The 18,620-nt window shown below is 46.3% G+C and overlaps 1 protein-coding gene across 6 annotated transcripts in view; it reads left to right on the top strand.

The window, feature by feature from the left end:
* Positions 1-18,620, top strand: part of NOD1 (nucleotide binding oligomerization domain containing 1) — a 69,168-nt gene that overhangs the window by 5,810 nt on the left and 44,738 nt on the right. For 4 of the 6 annotated variants that reach the window (XM_047694814.1, XM_047694820.1, XM_047694817.1 and 1 more), the window contains exons 1-4: positions 11,513-11,571; positions 15,131-15,420; positions 16,922-17,231; positions 18,340-18,514. In XM_047694814.1, the coding sequence (XP_047550770.1) occupies positions 17,031-17,231; positions 18,340-18,514 (376 nt within the window). In that variant the 5' untranslated portion in view covers positions 11,513-11,571; positions 15,131-15,420; positions 16,922-17,030. Of the gene's footprint in view, positions 1-11,512; positions 11,572-14,216; positions 14,340-15,130; positions 15,421-16,919; positions 17,232-18,339; positions 18,515-18,620 lie in introns of those variants that run through there. The other 2 variants (XM_047694815.1, XM_047694816.1) reach the window with 2 other exon arrangements.

Genomic DNA, 18,620 nt, shown 5'->3' with positions numbered 1-18,620 from the left:
ATCAACGAAAGCTCAGTATAAAGTCAAAGAGGGCTGAGCCAGGAATTGGAGCACCAGCTCTGTGGTACTCTGGGGCCGATGTGTAAATGCATGTGGACCTCCTAGGCCCCAGCATCCTTCAGCAAGAGCCTCTGTGGGTGGGTGCTGGTGGATTCCAGTCCTTTCTAGCTCCTTAGGAACAGGAACAAAAGGCCTTGAAGAGCAGAGGCTCTTCAGGAGGGTGGTTGTCCGAGCATCCACATCTGCAGGAGCAAAATGCTGGGAATCCCATCCCCCCAGCCAAGGGCAGTTTTTTGTGCTGGACTGCTGTCCCTCTGGCTTTTGCCCAAAAGTCCTGAAAGAGGTGCCTTCTCCACCCTGTTCATCAAACAAGGAAAATGGCACACATTTAAAAGGCACAGGGTTTGGAAAAAAATTCTTCCTTTGGAGCTTTCAGGTCACAGAAAAAGCCTCCAAACCAGAAGGGGCCGAGACCTCACCATGGCATGCCAGCTTGCTTTGGGGGGTCTGCACTGTCCCCTTTCTCCATGCTCCTGTGATGCTGTCATGAGGTCACAGAGTGAGGGACCGTGGCAGGCCAGGTGTATTTCAGCTGGTGGGTGGGTCTGTTCCCTAAGATGGGGCACACTGGGTGAGGCCTCTGGAGGTCCCAGGCCCTGAGTGTTGCTGCCTCTTGGGCGAACTTGGCATCTTCCCAACCTCTCAGCACCCCTCAGGGCCACCATGCATACATCCCAGATACCCTGTGTCTGGGCTCCAGGTAGATTTGTGTCCCGGGTGGTTCTGACTGTGGCTGCACATTCAAGTGGGGTGAGTAAGAGTCTCAAGCTAAGTGTTTTGGCCAGAAGTCAACAGTGTTTATTTACGCAAGGTCAAGTTTCAACTCAAGCCTCTGAGGTGACGAACATATTCTGTTCTGACAGAGTGCCTTTCCTTTGAGAAGCCCCAGACACCTTCTGTGTTGGCTCTCAATGCCATCTCCAGATGTCCTGGGGCTTCCGGAATGGATACCCTCTTCTGCCTACAGACTCAAACCCACTTACAGAGTTCCAGATCTGCATCTCTGATTCGAGGCTCTGTTGGCTTTCTTTATTGAGCTATTTCTGTTCACTGGCCCCTCAGAGATGAATACCAAGCAGGGGGCATTTTGGAACTTTGGGGTTCAAAACCTGGATAACACTAGGAAAATATCCATCAACACTTGCACATCAGCCCCATAAGGCATCGTGGGGGACATTGTCACAAAGCATACGTGATTTTGTGCCGAAATTATGCATAGACCATGCCCTGAAGTTGCGAGCTGAGCTCTGATTGAAATTTTTAAGGCAGCAGATCATATAAATGCCTTCAAGCAAGAGAAAGTACTGGTGCCTGCAAATCTGAGTTTATCCGCTAATAAACTTAGCAAGTGACCTCCCCTAAGTGAGAGTGTGGACTCTGGAAATCCACAGTCATTCAGTGCATGTTAACAAAGCCCCAGATCTAAGCTGGGCTTTGTGCCCGATCCATTTACTCCATTCCATTCTCTGGCAGCCTCTGTGTTCTAGAGCTTCGGTGATGAACCAGATAGGCACCATCCCTCAGTCAGATGCTGGGCCTCAGGGTGAGCCAGACTGAAGTCCTAGCCTAGTCTCCCTTCTTGGCTGTGATAAGTGCTTACGGTGGGACCAGTGCTGTTCTGAACACCGTGTGTGTGTTCGCGCATTGAACCCTCTCCGTGGTCTTAGGCCATGGGAGCTATTATTATCTGCACCTTGCAGGTAAGAAGACTGAAGCTCAGAAGGGTGGTGTGGTGTCCTTTGTCCAAATCACACAGCTGGTGATGCGAATCAGATAAGCTGGGTTTAGAGTCTTGGCCCTTCCCTGTCACTGTCAATCACTGTGAAGGGAGAAGTCAGAAAAGGGAAAACCCCTCTGCTCCGAGAGAAATGGGAATGAAGTACTGTAGGAGTTCCCAGCAGGAACTGCTTGGGGGCGAACAGGGTGAAGGGGCCTTACCCTTCCCCATTTGGACAGGTGTCCGTCCCTGCTGGAGAGTGTGGTGGGGGAGGGGATGAACTGCTGCAGCCCAGGCTGCTCTTCTGACCAGAAGTACACGGAAGAAGCATTTGCCTCCTTGCCAGGAGATCTGGGTTCTGGTTCTGGTTGACCCACCCTGCCCTGGGCCTCAGTTTCCTCATCTCTAAAATGGGGACATTGACCAACATTATGTTCCAGTTTGGAAGTCCGTGGTTCCAGCAGAGAAGGGAGGGGCTGGCTCTGCGTGCATTCCCCACAGGGTTTCTTGACCAGAAGGTTTGACTCTGAGGCATGTGTGTCAGACATTTGACTTCCCAGAAGGTCCGGACAGTGTGATGGGATGTCTGCATTTCATCAGCGTCCCTCCCGTCCCAAGTGCTTACATCAGCTGGGGCTGCATTCCTTCCTTCGTAGGCAGTGATTTCGTGTCTGTATCTGGAATCCTGTGGCGCTTTCACAAGAAAGGAAGATAGAAACCCTAATAGATGGAAGGAGAGGAGGATGGGGAGGAAGAGACGGGAGATTAGGAGACATTGACTGACTTCTGCATCTGCTTTGAAATTCTGAGGGATTAAGGGCTTTCAGATACTTACAGTAAATGAGTGTTAATGGAGCTCAATCGCTTCAAAGAACTGTAGCCTCATCCATCTGCTCCATTTTTCTCCAGAGACAACTGTCAGTAGTTTTCTGGTATGACAGAGGGAAACAGGAGTCGGCTTGTTTTCCAGAATTAGAAATTAAAAATAAAGAAGAAAAATGAAACAACAGCAAACCCGAGAGAGAGAGAGACATAGACCCATTAAAGAATGGCAGCTTGTGCTTCTCTCCTGTCAGAAGCCTGGGAGCGTAACTGAACTCGAGTTTTTTTGGATCATGCAGCAGGGAAAGTGGGAGCCAATTTGAGCTGACCCATTGCGTGTGTTCTCTGCACTGCTTTACCGATCTTGTGTGGAAATATGCTGGGCACTCGCTTTCTGTGAGATTGCCATTGGGATGGGTGAGTCCTCCCACTTGTCATGCACCTTGAGTATCCAGGTGCTTCAAGCCAACACACACAGTATAATGATCTTCATCATTTTAAAACTGGTCTGAGGAGGCTGTGGATCCTAGTCACCAAAATGAATCTCAACCCAAGAGAGGAGAGATTTCCTTGAGGAAATTCAGATCTGACCCTCCCTGCTCATGGGCGTGGGGGGCAGGGTTCAGGCTTTGCTGGGGCTTACCATCAGGTTGTCAGGGTCTATTCTGATTGATGTTTTATAATCTGGGTAATATCTCTGGAGTAGGCAGGGAATGGTGACTTCACTGAACTCCTCTTAAATCTGAATTCAATAACTACCTACCAGTTGTCTGTTACCTGACGTCAGTGACTGACCTCTGTGGTCCAGGTCTGTGGCAGTGAGAGTTTTAGACAACCATATTGTGCATGGCAGCCTGGGGCTCTGCTGGAGATGGTGTTCACTGGTTAGACCTTCATGGTCAGAAAGAATCTAAAATGATTTCGTTGGTAATGATACCTTTTGGGTGGGAAGCAGATATTGGGTGGGAAAATCTGAGGTCCTTTTGGCATCGTCCATCAAAATGAAAGTATCACTTGGAGTCAAATCACTCCCCAGAAGGGACTTGAGGTGGTATTTTAAACTGTGCGGAGGTTTGTGCTACATAAAAGGAAGGGAAAAAGATTAAAGGAAGTGAAGTATTTTGTAATCATGGAGCATTTCTTCAATAAGGTATTGCTTGAGGTCCTAAGATTGAAAAAAATCTACCTGAAAGTCAGTTTTGCTGATTGTTTTGCTCTGTAATTTTTGTGTGAAGATTATTGATATTTTCCCTTTAGATTCCTTCTTTCGAACCAGACTTAGTGGCGATACTGTGAGTGGACAGCCTCCTACCAAATGGAAGGCAAAATAAAACTGTTTCCACCCACAGACCTGTCAGCATGACTGTGATATTTCACCAAACTAAAAGCATTTCATTTATTCACAGGTATGCGGAAAGAATTCTACTGGCCCATCTGAATTCGTTTGGTTTCAGCGAAGTGTCATTGCATTTCATGGGGACAGGGCCTTTCCGTCTAGGGGGATGGGCTTTTTGAGTTGAAAGTCAGAGGTCCTGGGGCGCCTGGGTGGCTCAGTGGGTTAAGCCGCTGCCTTCGGCTCAGGTCATGATCTCGGGGTCCTGGGATCGAGTCCCGCATCGGGCTCTCTGCTCAGCAGGGAGCCTGCTTCCCTCTCTCTCTCTGCCTGCCTCTCCGTCTACTTGTGATCTCTCTCTGTCAAATAAATAAATAAAATCTTTAAAAAAAAAAAAAAAAAGAAAGAGGTCCTTCAGACAAAGTGATTGCTGAGAATGTTTCACTGACCTGTCTCAAAATGGCCAGAGATGCTCTGATGAGTAACAAGGCTCTAAAGTGGGGCTCCTGGGTGGCTTAGTCAGTTTAGCATCTGACTTTTGGTTTCAGCTCGGGTTGTGATCTCAAGGTCATGGGATCAAGCCCCACATCAGGCCCCATGCTCAGCCTGGAGTTGCCTTGGGTTTCTCCCTCTCCCTTTGCCCCTTCCCACCACATGCATGCATGCGTGCGCACTCTCTCTCTAAAATAAATAAGTAAGTCTTTAAAAAAAATAAGATGAAAAGGCTCTAATGTAACTTTAAATTATGCAAGTGTATATTCTTTTTCTGAAAAGTTAAAACATTACAAATAAAGTACTATGAAATACTGATGCCCTCCTTCCCTGTCCAGAAGTAATCTCTATTCTCATAGAGTATGTCCTCTCCCAGGTAGTTTTCTTTGCATTTATGTTTATAGATGTATGCTAGTAGAAAATAGAGTGTTATGTGTGTCTCCAGGGCAGGGGATGTGAGCGAGTTATATAAATGTTACATCTCTATTTCTGTCAGCAACTTGCATTTTTCAAGGAATGCTATGTCTTGAAGATCATCCTGTGTTAGTACATATAGCTCCGTCATACTGTCTTTCATCGCTGATGACGGTTCATACCTGACCGTCCTGACCGTCGGGGTGACGGTGGCCGGGCTGAGGTGCGGTGGTTCTGGGGCTGGTAGGATGACAGGGTATGGGACTGTAGCAACCAGACGCGGCCGCCTTAGCCCCAGTCAAGAGTATGCGTGACTTCCTTGTGTGTCTTCCCCCCCTTTAATACATTAGTATTTTTTAAATAAGTGACTGTGAGCCAGAGGCAAGCAGAGAATGGTGTGTTATTTTAATTAAACTCTTAATAACTGGAGTCGATGTTATGGTTCCCAAAAAATGACTATAGCGACTTATCTCGGCTTATCTTTACTAGAGGTGGTCTTTAATGTCACGGGATTTTGTCTTCGAGAAACTGGTGTCTCGTGAAGGGAGGGCGAGGGCCGTGCTGTGCCTCCTCTCCACCTCCAGCCAGCTGTCTGGCCTGTGACAACTCCCTGCACCCCGCTGGACCTCAGTTTCCTAACGTGCTGTATCCTTTTCTTGCCCCAAAGCATGGTATCTGTCAGGCTGGGCTCGGTTACAGGTAATCCCCAGATCTCAGCAGCTCAGACCACAGAGGTCTGTGTCTTGCTCGCACTGTGCCCATCCTCACTGCCATGACTTCCGGGCCCAGGCGGACGGAGCAGCTGCCATCTTGAAGGAGCTGGTCAGAGCATCGGAGGAAGACAAGTGGCAGGCTGACACCCGCTGCCCCGAGGCCGGGAGCTTCCCGCCCGGAGTAACTCCTGCCACTTCTGTTCACATTTCGTGAGTCCAAGCAAGGGACTTCAAAGGGAAACAGAAGTGTAACCCTGCCTGGTACCTAGGAAGAGAGTCCAAACTGTTTGGTTTTAAAAGATTTTATTTATTTATTTATAAAAAAAATTATTTTTATGAGAGAGAGCAAGTGAGCACGAGCGGGGGTGAAGGGCAGAGGGAGAAGCAGACTCCTCCCAGAGCAGGGAGCCTGACAGGAGGCTCGATCCCAGGACACTGGGATCATGACCTGAGTGGAAGGCAGATGCTTAACTGACTGAACCACCCAGGTGCCCTAAAGATTTCATTTTTAATCAATCTCTACACCCAACGTGGGGCTTGAACTCACGACCCCGACATTAGGAGTCGCATGTTCTGCTGACAGAACCAGCCAGGCGCCCACGAGTCCAAACTATTTAGCGAGCCACCTACTTCTGTCACTGTGCTGTTTTGCGAGGAAGCAGGAGGCAAGTCTAAACTGTTCCATGGTCCGTGAAATCCTATCCCATACGCTGATCCAATCTCTCTACGTACAAAACCATTGACCTTTTTGTTCCGGTAGCCTCCCAGGTTTCCAGAGAGCAGCAGCCTGTTTGGGAAACTCACATTTCGAGAAATGAACAGAAGTTGGCAGTAGGGGGACAGGGGAGGGTGGTGGCAGGTGGCGAGGGGGGTCATCCTAAGTGCAGAGGCTCGGAGCCCTGGCCGGATTCCAGAGCACCTGGTGCCAGCCAAGCTGGCTTTGTTTTTGCTCATGTTTGTATTTGTTTCCGGTCTCCATGTGGCAAGTGTCCGCAGCAGAAATGCTTGCAGAATGGCAGAATGGCCTGACTCCACAGAGCTCACCCTTGAGAACCCTCTGGGCTATAACGCTAAGTTAGCCTCTGCTGCATTGTTCAAGAATGCTTGAGGGACTAGGCCTCAGATCTGTTAAGGATCTTGTATTGCAACACCAATTTGTGGAAAGCTGTGTCCTTTACTCTGAAATTGCTCTCTTTCAGGCCCAGGATGAATGATGATTCCCAGCAACTGGGGGTCTAAGAAAAGAGAGAAATCATGAGGTCATTATAGAGGATGGGAAATGATTTTCTTGAGGTTTTTGTTCTTGATCTAGGCCATGTCAGTAGGGATGGAAGCCAGATTCTCTCTGCTCATCCTGGGGGTTGACATTCATAGCTATACTCTGGGCTGGGTGACCTCTGCAGCCCAGCTTTGCTGGGTGATTCTGCACAGAGCAGAGCTGCTGCTGAGCGGACGTGTTTACCAGCATCTAACTCAGTGTCTCAGAGATAACACTGAGGCTCTCTCTGTTCAGAGAGGTTTATTATAAAGATGTACGGGAGCAGGGGTGGCACCCTTGGGTGGGTGACCCAGGAGACTGGGTCCCTCAGCAATGGGCTACCTGGACCAAGGACTTGTGTGCTGGGGTTTATTGGGACCCAGTTCATCTCACATTCTAAGCAAATGACGCTGAGGTCTCCACTCTCGGGCAGGCCTGCTCCTAAGAGACAGGGGTTCTAAGCACTAGTCCTGGTCACCTCAGCCACAGAGGGCTCCGGCTGGGCAGAAGGAAGCCCGGTGGGGAGATGCAGCCTGGTGTTCTGGCTTCGTTGCTTTCTTGGTGCACTCACCACATTTGAAATCTCTTTCTCTGTCCATCTGTCCTGCCAGATTATAAACTCTGTGACTTTGGGAAGATCGTTAACCTCGTGTGCCTCCATTTCCTCATTTGTAAGTCCGCAGTAACAATGACCTCTGCCACCTAGTGTTGTCCCTAAGAACTGAGTGAGGTAATAGAGAAGATTAAATCAGATGATCATTACTTAGTATTTACTTGATGCCCAGTCCAGGCACTTTGAATATGAACTAAGTCTTTCCAGCAACACTTTGAGACAGGGACTGTCCCTGTGAAGAAACTGAGACACAGAGAGGGTGGCTAACTTGCTGATAAGCGCTGGGCCCCTCAGCCTGGCTGGCTCCAGAGACCACCTCTAGCCCTGCGTTACTGTATCTCTCACAGGGAGTGGAAAGCATTAGCTGTATGCAGGGCCCCCAGTAAAGGGCTCACTCAGTGTTAGTGACGATCCTTCTGGATCCTGCTGGGGCCACCTTGCAGAGGAGGTCTTGACACCAGACCTCTGCAGAAGGACGCAGGAGGCCAGCCTCCTGGAGTCTTCCCAGTGCCCCACCCCCCACCCCGTCCCCCGTGGTCCTCCCGTGGGTCCTGTTGGTGATAGCACATTGTCCTGCTGACTGGACTGGCCTCAGAAGGGGGCAGCTGGATTTGCAGAGGGGGTTCAGGCAGCCAGGCTGACCCAGGCCAGGGACGGTGTTGCCACTGGGCGTCATCCTTGATCCTCCAGTTTGGCAAGTAGAATTTCTCAGAGGGCTTTAAAAGATCAAAGAGTGGCAGGTGGTTCTTACTCTCCTTTATAAAATAAAAACCCAGTACAAAAAGTGTCTGTCAGGAACTAGCTTCTGCAACTCCAAAGAGGACCTTGCCAGTTACCTAGAAACAAGGGAATGGTAAGGGTATAGCAGATGTATATGGTATGATTGCCAGCAAGCAAAAGATCGGTGTAGGCATAACTGTACATAGAGAAAAACAGAAAGGGAATACTCCAGAATGGTAACAGCATCTCCTGATGTTTCCACAGTGAACAGATAAATTGCTTTTATACTTGAGGGAAGTTATTAAAACATAAAAAGGCACATCTATAAAACATGTTAATACAGTGCTTTTTATCTTAGCATCTCCATTACAAAGAATGAACATTTACTTTCAGGGTCCCTGGGGATAGTGGAGAAGGAAGAAAGCAGCAGCACGGGGCAAAATCCTTTAGAAAGTGAAACTGAGTGTTGGGGAAGGGCCCTGCCAAGGTGCAGGGAATGAAAGGGGAACAGGAGTCGGTCAGTCTCCGCATAGGAGCCCCGGTTGCTCTGTTCCCAGATGGGACTCCTTTCTAAGTGAATCCTTTGCCCCATGTGTCCCTGTGAGCTCTTCACAAGCATTCTGACCATGGGTCAACCACAGCGCCCCACTCAGCTCAACCCCCCCCCGCCCGGCCACCTACATACTTCTGGCTAATGCAGACCTCCCACCATTCTTGGGTTCCAAGTTCACCTTAGGCAGAAGTCTTTGCTTGGTCTCCTCCATTTTCCAGTTGTTTTGTTCTCCTTGCATTTGGTGTTCTGCCAGGTTTCTGTTGATGTTGTCTGCCTTGTCCGTGTGCCCCCTGGTGGCAAGGGGACAGTGGCCTTTATGCACAAGGGGTATAAATGAACAAACGAATGATGCTCAGGTCTCGGTGGGCAGGCCTACTCCCTTCACCATGCTCTTCAGCCTGGAGGGCGCCCATAAGACTGTCTTGCAGTGGTGCTCCCTGGAAGGTGTGGCTTCATGCTACAGCTCACCTACTTCCCCTCCAACTTCTCCTGGCAGCTGGCCAGCGAAGGAGAGAGTGGGGGCAGCCAGAGGACACAGGGACCTGCACTGACCATGTGCTTGTTCTAAATAAATTCCTGATCTGAGAGGAAAAGCTCTCAGTTTTGCACCATGGAGTACGATGTTTGCTGCAGGGTTTTCATATATGGCCTTTATTATGTTGACATATGTTCCCTCCAAACCCACTTTGTTGAGAAATTTTTTTGGAGGGGGAGGAAAATGGGTGGGGGAGGGGCAGAGGGAGAGAGATTGAGAGAGAGTCTTAATCAGGCTTAAGCAGGCTCCACACTGAGCGTGGAGCCAGATGCAGGTCTTGATCGTGACCTGAGCTGAAATCAAGAGTTGGACCCTTAACTGATTGAGCCACCCAGGCACACCTGTTTTTCTTTTCTTTTTTCCTTAAGGATTTATTTATTTGAGAGAGAGAGCACAAGCAGGGGGAGCAGCAGGCAGTGGGAGAAGCAGACTCCCCACTGAGCAGGGAGCCTGATGTGGATCTCAATCCCAGGACCCTGGGATCCTGACCTGAGCAGAAGGCAAATGCTTAACTGACTGAGCCACCCAGGTGCCCCTATTTTTCTTTTCTAATGTATGCATAGAAGTCTATAAGTTTCTATGGTTTCTTTAACTATATCCCACAAATGTTGATATGTTGTATTTTCACTATTATACAGTTCAAAATATTTTCTAACTTCTATTTCTTCTTTGACCAGTTGTTTGGGGATTTTCTAGGTATCTTTTTTTTTATTATTTTAAAAGATTTTATTTATTTATTTGACAGACAGAGATCACAAGTAGGCAGAGAGGCAGGGAGAGAGAAAGGAGAAACGAGGCTCCCTGCTGAGCAGAGAGCCCGATGTGGGGCTTGATCCCAGGACCCTGGGATCATGACCTGAGCTGAAGGCAGAGGCTTTAACCCACTGAGCCACCCAGGAGCCCCCCTTTTATTTTTTATTTCTGCTTGATTCTACTATGGTCAGAGAATATATTCTGAATTATTTCAGTCCTTTAAAATGTGTTAAGAGGGGCACCTGGGTGGCTCAGTCGTTAAGAGTCTGCCTTCGGCTCAGGTAACCATCCCTGGATTTTGGGATCAAGCCCCACATTAGGCTCCCTGCTCAGCGGGAGGCCTGCTTCTCCCTCTCCTACTCCCCCTGCTTGTGTTCCCTCTCTCACTATCTCTCTCTCTGTCAAATAAATAAATGCTTTTAAAAATGTGTTAAGAACTTATGTTATTTCAGTTTGGACTAATATTACACGTGCACTTAAAATGCTAGGCATTCTGTAGCTGTTGGGTTTGTGTTCTATAGATGTCAGTTGGGAGAATTGTTATTCTGTTCAGATTCTCCATATCATTACTGTTTGCTAATTCTTTGTTCTTTTTGTTCTTTTAGTTACTCTGAGTCATGTATTAAACCCCTCCCCCATTGTGATTGTGGATTTGTCTAGTTCTCTTATGATTGTCAATTTTTGCTTTCTTTTGACAATGTTACTAGGTGCATACAAACTAAAATATTTGTATCATCTTATAGGATTGATTTTCTCTCTACTAACATTTCTGCCCTTAAATTCTTTATTTTTAATATAGCTATGCCAGCTTTGCTTTTTTTGGTGAGGGCATACCTTATATTTCTTTTCCTTTTGGGGGAAATGAATAAATGAATGAAACCCCATCATTTTACTTAAGATCTGTCTCTCTAGGCAACACGTAGTATTCTTCTATCAAGTCTGCCAAGCTAAGTGTTATAATTGGAGTATTTAGTACATTTACATGTAATGGAATTATTAATACCTTTGGATTTATATCTGTTGTCTGGTTTATGTGTGTCTTGGCTTTTTTTTTTTTAACCTTTTTATCTCACTGTCTTTTTTTAGAATTAAGTGTATTTATTATTCCATTTCCTTCTTCTATTGTCTTGTATATGTTTCTTTTACTGTTTTTTTAGTGGCAATCTTAGAGATAATAATCTGACCTTTGAATTATTACTGTCTAAAACAAAGTAATACTGGGTCATCCGGCTGGCTCAGTCACTGGAACATGTGACTCAATCTCAAGGTCATGGGTTCAAGTCCCATGCTGGGCATAGAACTTACTTAAAAGAACAAATAAAATAAAACAAAGTCATATTTTTGCCTAGAACCAGAAAGTGCTTTGAGATTAGAACACTTTAAGTCCATTTATTCCCCTCCACCTTTTTTTTTTTAAAGATTTTATTTATTTATTTGACAGAGATCACAAGTAGGCAGAGAGGCAGGCAGAGAGAGAGGAGGAAGCAGTCTCCCCGCTGAGCAGGGAGCCCGATGTGGGACTCGATTCCAGGATGCTGAGATCGTGACCTGAGCTGAAGGCAGCGGCTTAACCCACTGAGCCACCCAGGTACCCCTCCCCTCCACCTTTTGAGTTATTACTGTTACACATGCTAATTCTGCATATATTTTAGACTCGACAAGATATCAGTATTGTTTTGTTCAGTCAATACACATTTCTATTTACTCACATTAAACTTTCTGTTGCTCTCATTTTGTTTTTGTCTTAGGATCATTTTTCTTCTACCTGAAAAACTCATTTCTATATATGTACACACTATATGTGACCTATATATAGCACTTCAGTCAAGATAAAGAGTATTTCTATCTCCCCAGAAATTCTTCTTATCTCCCTATGGAGTCTGTTTCTCCTGTCTTCTCCCTCCCCCACCCCAGGAAACCACTGTTCTGATTTCAGGGTCAGATTTCTAGAATTATATGAATGGAATCATATATTATGTACTCTCTTGAGTCTTGTTTCTCTTATGCAGCATAATATCTGTGATATTCATGTTGTATTTCCTTCATATTTCTTATCAAAGAGTGCTCTACTGTATGAATGTACCCCAATTTGTTGATCAGTTCACCTATCGTTGGCCTCTGTAGAAGTCATGAACTACTGTATCACAACTAGAAGTAGAAGAAACTTGTTTTTTAAAAAAAAAAAATTGCCAGAACCTCTGAATCTTTTCAGAGGGCGGATTTCTAGAACGGGAAATATTTGCAGAAGGCAGATTTCTAGAATGGGAAGTTACGAAATCAAACTTTTCACAGGCTCTTGATACATACTGTTAAATGGGGTCCCAGATGGTCTTCTCCAGGATACAGCCCTACCCACGGTGTATGGAAGTCCTTGTCTCACAATACCATCAATGGCATTTTTGACAAAGATTCTTTGACAAGAAATTGTTCTTTTTAAGCTTTTCAAGTGTGCAAAGCTTGAATTTGTTATCTAATAGTTGAAAGTAATTGTATGCTGACTATAAACCAGTAGGTGCGATACTTCTTTCCTTCCTGAGTTCACAGAACAGTCTGTGATCTCACCTCTTTAACTGCCTGCCTCATCGTCTTTCTGAGAAACTAATCTGAAAAGCTAATTCAGAGTCCTTCCTGGCATTGGTCTGCTAGATGGTGGTGGGGAGAGGGCAGGAGCTCCGATGTCTTCTTGCTGCAGCTTCCAGTGGTGGCTCAGGAGCTACACAGTCCGACACAGTAGCCACTGGCCACAGGTGGCTTTTGAGCCCTTGATGTGTGGTTGGTCCAAACTGAGATGTGCTGTTAAGTGTAAAATGCACACCGGATTTCAGAGCCTTAGTATGAAAAAAATGAATATAAGATGTTTCACTTAGTTCTATACTCTTTACATATTGAAGTAAGATATTTAATTTATGGGTTAAATGAAACATGAAAAAAATTTTCACTTTTTACTTTTACTAATGTGGCTACTAGGAAATCTTGGATTACACACATAGTTGCATTTTCTTTTTTCTTTTTTTTTTTAAGAATTTATTTATTTATTTGAGAGAGAGCAAGAATGAGCAGGGAGAGGAGCAAAGGGAGGGAGAGAGAGAAGCAGACTCTCCACTGAGCAGGGAACCTGATGTGGGACTCAATCCCAGGACGCTGGGATCATGACCTGAGCTGAAGGCTGATGCTTAATGACTGAGCCACCCAGGTGCTCCTTGCACTTTATTTCTATTCAATAATGTGTTCTATAGTCTTACAGAGTCTCTCTCCTGTCTCTACTTCTTTTTTCCTTGGAATGCCTGCCCTCTGGCTTTGTTTTCTTCAGAGAAGCTTCCCTGAGCCTTTTTTGGAGGCTCTGCAGACTTTATATTTAGTTCAGAGGATCGAATTGCAAGATGGAATCTGGGCACAGATCTCCATAAGGAGCCTAAGGTGGTGGATTGAGCCTGAGATTTGTTACCTGGGAACTAAACTTCTCTGAGGGCAGATCAGAAAGCTGGGAAGAAGAGGAGGGGTTGGGGGTACCATCTAACCCCTCAGCTCCCAACGGGCTCCCTGACCTGAACACCAATAGGCTGTACCCTCACTTGCCTTTGTCTCAAGAGAAGGCTTTAGGTGGTAGACCAGCCCTCCCCTGACCTTTTCTGCTTCATTTCTCTGCTTTATCATCTTCTTTCAATCTGTGATGGGTCTTGTTTTCTGGTCATCTTCATTGGCTTAATGGGGTTTTTTTGGTTGTTTCCTGGATCCTTCCTCACCAGGATCCCCACCTTCAGTCCTCTCCACTCTACACCACTGCCCTGTGAGAGCCCCGGTCACTGGAGCAGGTCCAGCTCACCAAACCTGATTTCGGCCCAGCATTGGCCTTCTGTTTGCCTGGACATGACAACTTGATCGTCTTCACTAGCTAGACCTACCTTTTACCAGGTGAAGACTGTAATGGAGCCCCTGTCAGGGCCAGGAGATCCCTGGCTCTGTTTGGTATTATGGTAACCAGATGTCCATGAAGTGAATTTCTCTATGGTGCCCCAGGATGTAGATTTGATCTACCCTAGGATTCTGTTTACTGGGCCAGGTTCAGCTTTCTGTTTCCTCTTCCATCATCCATACCTTAAGTTTCCTGCTGAATTGAGTGAATTCTGCAAATCTGATTAAATCTCAGACTGGGACTTTGGAAACTATAGAGCAACAGCCTCCTTGCCAGTAGGCTGGCATGCGATTTGTTGCTCTGCTTAGGTAGCTGTAAATCGGGAGACGGAGGTTTCTGCCTTGGATGGCAAGAGCTGGAGATGTCTGCGAGGTTACCATGGGCAGGCAGAGGGGCGGAATCACTGATTTTTGTGGGAGTCACAGGCTCGGAAGAGACGAGCTGTGAGTAAAACAGGATGGACGTGGATTACGTTTGAACAGATGAAACATAACCCCCATTTCAAGCTTTCTTCCGGCTCAGCAGCCGTGCCTGCAAGACACGGACTCGTGAAGTAGGCGGGCAGTTCCCTTTCTAGTTCTTGCGGATGAAGGTTCAGTGCAAAGAAAGTCTCGGTTTTGTGCTACTATGTCTTTAACACCCTCAGATGCTTCTGTGAACAAACAGGCCTCAGACCTTGGATCTTCCCAGGCAGTGCTGTTGAGGTGGGATATAATAGCAGGGTTTTATTTCCAGTGAATTTACTTTGGTGTTGCTTTCTATTTATTAAAAATGATGGGCAAAATAATATTTCCTTAAAAATTAATCTGAGTTTTAAAAATAGTCCATTTATGGGGACTAAAGGGGTACAGTTGCTGTGATGGGCATGGGTAACATACAGAATTGCTGAATCACTGCAGTGTCTCCCTGAAATGAATATAACATTGTGTGTTAACTATACTGCAACTGAAACAAATGAAAAAACAAAAATAAATAAAACAGTCCACCTAAAGCACAAAGTAAAGCAAATAAAGTACAGGTAGGACTCAATTATGGCCAAAAAAATATATGTGAACATGTTGCCCAAGTGACATTTAGAAAACATTGTCCTAAAGGAGGAAGGTACAGAGAAGACCAACATCCTAGAGTTCTGGATTTAAAACTATCCCATCATCAATTGCTTTTGTTCATTTACTATAAATTACAGTAGTATTTTCAGAGAAAACTGTCTCTTTTTTTTTTTCCGATTTTGCAGATTCCAGAAAGAAATTGGAAATTGAAGATTTCAGAAGAGGAAGTTGTTTTAAAATATTTTGATTTACCTCAAAGAATAATGCTGAAAAGTTAAAAGTATCATTAACCTTAATTTAAATTTAATATTATCCACTGGTAGCCCTTCAGGGAGCCAGTTTTCTAAAGCTTTGGATTCTAAAATAGGTCATATAATTGACCCCGGTGGAAAAGGCTGAATTAACATCTAAGAGGCAAACATACGTCTAGTAATAGTAACTAAGCAGTCATTTCCATCCCTGAAAGTTCTTCCCGGTAAGGATGTCTTGCCTTCTTCTTGCTTAGAATGTTAAATTGTATTGTCTCTTGCTTGGTTACTCAGGTTATAAAAGGAAAATAATTGTGTGGGGTCCCACTGAGAAATTTCTGTAAGGCTTGCAATGTTTAGCAATGGATAGATTTAAAAAGGGAAAAATGGATGTGTGCAAAAGACCAGGAGACTCATGTGTGACTTGGGAAAATTCCAGAACCTGTAGACTTGACTATTAACAGATGTGGGCTTTTAAGAGCTAATGACAGTAATGACACTGACAGGGTTTAGAAGTCTATCATTTTGGGGGCAGTGGGGCTCAACAAAAAAGTTTAAAAACTATCTCTCTGGGGTGTGTGAATTTTGCTACCAAAATGAGGGACAAAGTGGTCAGTTCAAGGCCTTTCTACTTCCAAGATAATGACCCATTTAATATACATAAGGATGAGTGGAGAAGTGGCTGAAGGATCTTAATGGTACAAGAAAGGAAATCAGTGCGATTTGGAGGTAGTGCAGATGAACTCAAGTTAGTTTTTAATACCCAAATAAAATGGCTTGGGTCCCCATTTCTACCTAGACAGGAAGTTCAGCAGGTACATGAGGTTTTCAAGGATTTCCAGGAAGATGGCTTTTCCTGATCATCTGCCACTTGGAAGTCCACGTCCTCTTCCCTCCTGCCCTCCCTCTGTCCTGCTTTATTCCACATGTGGCATTGTTCCTCCTAAATTCCCCAGGGTCTAAGTATATGGCAGACTTTGCTGGAGGTGTGAGGATAGCTGTGAGGGGTATAGGACAGCTACAGCACAACCCGGAATGGGCAAGAGTGACAGAAACGTCCCTGTTCCCAGGTTCCTGGGCTCTGGCTACCACAGGAGACTTCTTGCTGAACTGTCTCCCTCCTCAGGCCATTTTGGGCTCAGACCCTCTCTCCCACCAAGCCTCAATTCCCCCACAACCAACCATGGTTTCTCTGCTCCCAATTTTGGATGTGCCCAGTTTCTTCTTATGGAAGATAATATACCTTTATCTCTATCCCAGGCTGGGATTAAGGCACACTTTTATTTTTTTATTATTTAAAAGATAATAAGTTTTGCTGTATGAAAGAGTTGTCTACCTCTGGCCACCCTCCACCATCCCTAGGCATGTAACCCACAAGCAGAAACAATTCAGTTATGATTTTTTCTTTACTATGTCTCAGATCACCACCTTTTTTAATATATTTTTTTTAATTTTTTGTTTTAGAATGAACAAGGTGCACATGGGTGAGGGGGCAGAGGGAGAGGGAGAGAGAGAATCTCAAGCAAACTCCATTGTAAGCACAGAGCCCGAAGTGGGGCTCGATATCACGATGGCGAGATCATGACCTGAGCTAAAGTCAAGAGTCTCATGCTTAACTGACTGAGTGATGACTCCTCCTGCTTGAAGTACATAAATTCCAGGACCAAAGGGGGTGGGGGAGCTTTCCCATGGCATTTGCTTCCTTGGTGATTTTGTTTGTCTCTTCAGGGGCAGCACGAGAGTGAGGCGGGCGTCCTGGCTGCTGATTGGCCTCTGCCAGGAAGACACTTGTAGCCAAAGATGAGTTTGGGCAAAGTAGTCGCTTGCTCCTTCAGCCATGGAAAAGCAGGGCCACAGTGAGGCGGGAGTAATCTCATCTGAGTCTCACTCCCATGTTAAATTGTTGAAAATCCATCGGGAACTTCTGGTCACCCACATCCGCAACACCCAGTGTCTGGTGGACAACTTGCTGAAGAATGACTACTTCTCTTCTGAAGATGCGGAGATCGTGGGTGCCTGCCCCACGCAGCCTGACAAGGTGCTGATGACAGGGGCTGGCCTTGGCGGGCTGTGTGTCTTGGTTGCTGGAAGGGGCTTCTCCCGGGGGGCCTGAGTGAGGACCTCTGGGCATTTAACACATTGGTGGGATTTCCCGTTGGGGTCATTTATAGGACAGACACCTGAGTCATCAGCTTATGACAAAATTATATATTCTACTTCTGCGTTCGCGTGGACAGCAGACTTCACTTACCTCGCTGCTCTCCTTGCTATGTGTATCGCTTCCCAAGCCACTTGTTTTCAGTCCACTTTTGATTGGGAGGAGGGAAAAATTAAATGACCTTCGAACACTAGCAGTGATGTTCATTCAGTGCCTTTAAACTCCAGGGAGCTGCTCCAGGCTGGATGAGACTCAGAACAGTTTGCCTCTGGCTTGGGAGCGAACACCTCCCAGGCTGGGTCCACAGTAAAGACTTTTGCACCCACCACTGTGGAACTCCCTAACAGCCCTTAGTTTCCTTTTAGCTTTGTGTCCTCTCCTGAAAAACAGAATTGGCAAGACCCAAACCTCTTTAGCTGGAGGAGTGACAGAGCTTGTCTGTAATGTGATCCTGCCAAGCTCCGGGGAAACTAGAGGGTTTCTGGGATGTGGGGGGAGCACAGTAGCTGACTTGTGTGATTTTTTTCCCCTGCATTTTTAATAATACAAAAGGGCCTTTTTAGGGTTAACTTACATCATGGGGGCCAGTTAGTACCTTGCTATGTGGCCCAGCATGCTCCCCCACCTCATTCCACCTGTGTAGTCACTGTCTCGGCAGCACTCATTCTTGGCCAGTGGTAGTGTTGGCTCAAGAGGGACAGGAGACCGGAGAATTCCAGGGGTGGACACAGCTCTCATTTTTGAGTCTGACCTTATTACTTGGAGGTTCATGGAAGCCTCCAGCTTCTTAGAGCTGTGTGGCTTAATTTCCTACTATGGGGGAGTCCCCTTCACAGATTCTAGGCCTTCAACAGGTAGCATCTCACACCTCTGGGGGGACGGTCAAGCTTAAGGCTGTTGTAGGAACTTGGAGCCCTGCATGTGAGCCTTTCTGGTAGGGGGACTTCCCAGGCACTTGCTCACCCCCTCATGCTTATGTCACCACTAGGTCCGCAAAATTCTGGACCTGGCACAGAGCAAGGGCGAGGAGGTGTCTGAGTTCCTCCTCTACGTGCTCCAGCAACTCGCAGATGCTTACGTGGATCTCAGGCCTTGGCTGTCGGAGACTGGCTTTTCCCCCTCAGAGCTCATTCAGAGCAAAGTTGTCATCAACACCGACCCAGGTATAAGTCCGCTCCCCCAGGGTAGGACTGCAGACACCAGGCCGGCAAAGCCCTGGGGTTTGGAAATGCCGTGGTGTGTGGGCTCAGCGGGGCATGAAGGCATGGT

Source organism: Lutra lutra, chromosome 11, assembly GCF_902655055.1.
Source record: "Lutra lutra chromosome 11, mLutLut1.2, whole genome shotgun sequence".
Classification (NCBI taxonomy): Eukaryota; Metazoa; Chordata; class Mammalia; order Carnivora; family Mustelidae; genus Lutra; species Lutra lutra.
This window is presented reverse-complemented; position numbering and strand designations above follow the sequence as displayed.